Source organism: Bison bison, unplaced genomic scaffold, assembly GCF_000754665.1.
Source record: "Bison bison bison isolate TAMUID 2011002044 unplaced genomic scaffold, Bison_UMD1.0 scf7180017864285, whole genome shotgun sequence".
Classification (NCBI taxonomy): Eukaryota; Metazoa; Chordata; class Mammalia; order Artiodactyla; family Bovidae; genus Bison; species Bison bison.
In genome coordinates this window covers 1,212,515-1,214,055 of record NW_011494857.1, presented here as the reverse complement: position 1 = coordinate 1,214,055, position 1,541 = coordinate 1,212,515, and the positions used below count along the sequence as shown (strand labels likewise).

The following is a 1,541-nucleotide window of genomic DNA, read 5'->3' as shown; positions in this document are numbered from 1 at the left end:
TAATCCTTTTCCCCAAGGCATATCTCTAACCTCCTGCTGCTGCTAAGTCGCTTCAGTCGTGTCCGACTCTGTGCGACCCCATAGACGGCAGCCCAATAGGCTCCCCCGTCCCTGGGATTCTCCAGGCACGAACACTGGAGTGGGTTGCCATTTCCTTCTCCAGTGCATGAAAGTGAAAAGTGAAAGTGAAGTCGCTCAGTCGTGTCCGACTCTTTGCGACCCCATGGACTGCAGCCTACCAGGCTCCTCCGTCCGTGGGATTTTCCAGGCAAGAGTACTGGAGTGGGGTGCCATCGCCTTCTTCCTCTAACCTCCTGGATATCCACAATCTCACTGGGAAGTCCTGGTTCTACTCAACTGGCCAGGCTGGCAGTTCTCCGTGCTTCACCCCAGGAGATAGTGGGGCTGAGCAGGTGCTCATTAGCTGATCTGACTCTAGTCCTTGGCGAGCTCTCACTCACCCCTGTTTTCTTCTGCACCCTTCTCCCCTGTCTCTATGTCTCTGCCTTGTCTCGTCTCTTTTGAGTTTCTGTCTCTGTATCCTTGTTTTTTCAATTCACATATGTCCCCATCAAGCCTTTGGGATGATGCCTTGGCCAGTGCCTTGGGGAGTAGGCACTTATCAAAACCCAGAACCTGCCCTTGAAAAACCTCAGTCTTGGATGAGGGCAAAGGAGGCAGATGCGATTTCAATATGGTGTGATTCTGTGCTGGGCTGGAGGGGGTTCTTCACTCCCACTAAAGGATCAGGGAAGGCTTCCTGGAGGAGGACACATTGGATATAAGATTGGAAGGAATCAGAGCAGTTCATCAGGCCAAGGTAGAGAAGAGGGTCTTAGGCAGAGAGGAGAGAGGGGTCCAGAGGCCAGAGAAATGATTCAATTGTTCAGTTAACAGTAGTCATGGGAGGAAATTTACAGGGACGAAGTGCGAGAGAAGTGAAATTCTCTGCAGCTGGAAGGGAGCTAACCATGCAGGGCCTCCAGCGCCAGGCTGAAGAACTCAGCCTTCTCCCATTGGCGCTGGGGAGCCCTGGGAGGACTGTGAACTGGGGAGGGTGAACAGGGTGAGCTCTGGGACTTGGTGGGAAAGGGCCAGAGGGGAAGAGACTGGAGACGAGGCGGTGGGTATGAGTCCAACTGGCAAGTTTGGTGTCTTTGACTTCCTAATTGTCTCTGGGTTTCTCTGGGTCTGTGGCTGCTTTCCTTGATTGTGTTTTCCTTAACTCTGCCTGGGCCTTGGGGTTCCCACCGAGGGCTGGGGGTCTCACCCCCTTTTCTCCCTGCAGAAGGCCAGGGTTGTACCGCCTACGACGTAGCTGTCAACAGCGACTTCTTCCGGAGGATGCAGGTTGGGGGCGGGGCTGCGGGGGAGGCCTGGGCCGGGGCCTCTCCCTCCACCTCTTCAGCGTCCCGCATGTCTTCCCTCTCTTCACCCCTAGAACAGCGATTTCTTGCGAGAGCTCGTGATCACCATCGCCAGGGAGGGCCTTGAGGACAAATACGGCCTGCAGCTGAATCCAGGTGAGGGGGTGGGGCCAG

The 1,541-nt window shown here is 55.2% G+C and overlaps 1 protein-coding gene across 1 annotated transcript in view; it reads left to right on the top strand.

Annotated features, from left to right (window-relative positions):
• Positions 1–246: 246 nt before the first annotated feature.
• Positions 247–1,541, top strand: part of PIH1D1 (PIH1 domain containing 1) — a 3,379-nt gene continuing 2,084 nt past the window's right edge. The window contains exons 1-2 of the mRNA XM_010849611.1: positions 247–1,350; positions 1,442–1,523. Of these exons, the coding sequence (XP_010847913.1) occupies positions 1,345–1,350; positions 1,442–1,523 (88 nt within the window). The 5' untranslated portion in view covers positions 247–1,344. The remainder of the gene's footprint in view (positions 1,351–1,441; positions 1,524–1,541) is intronic.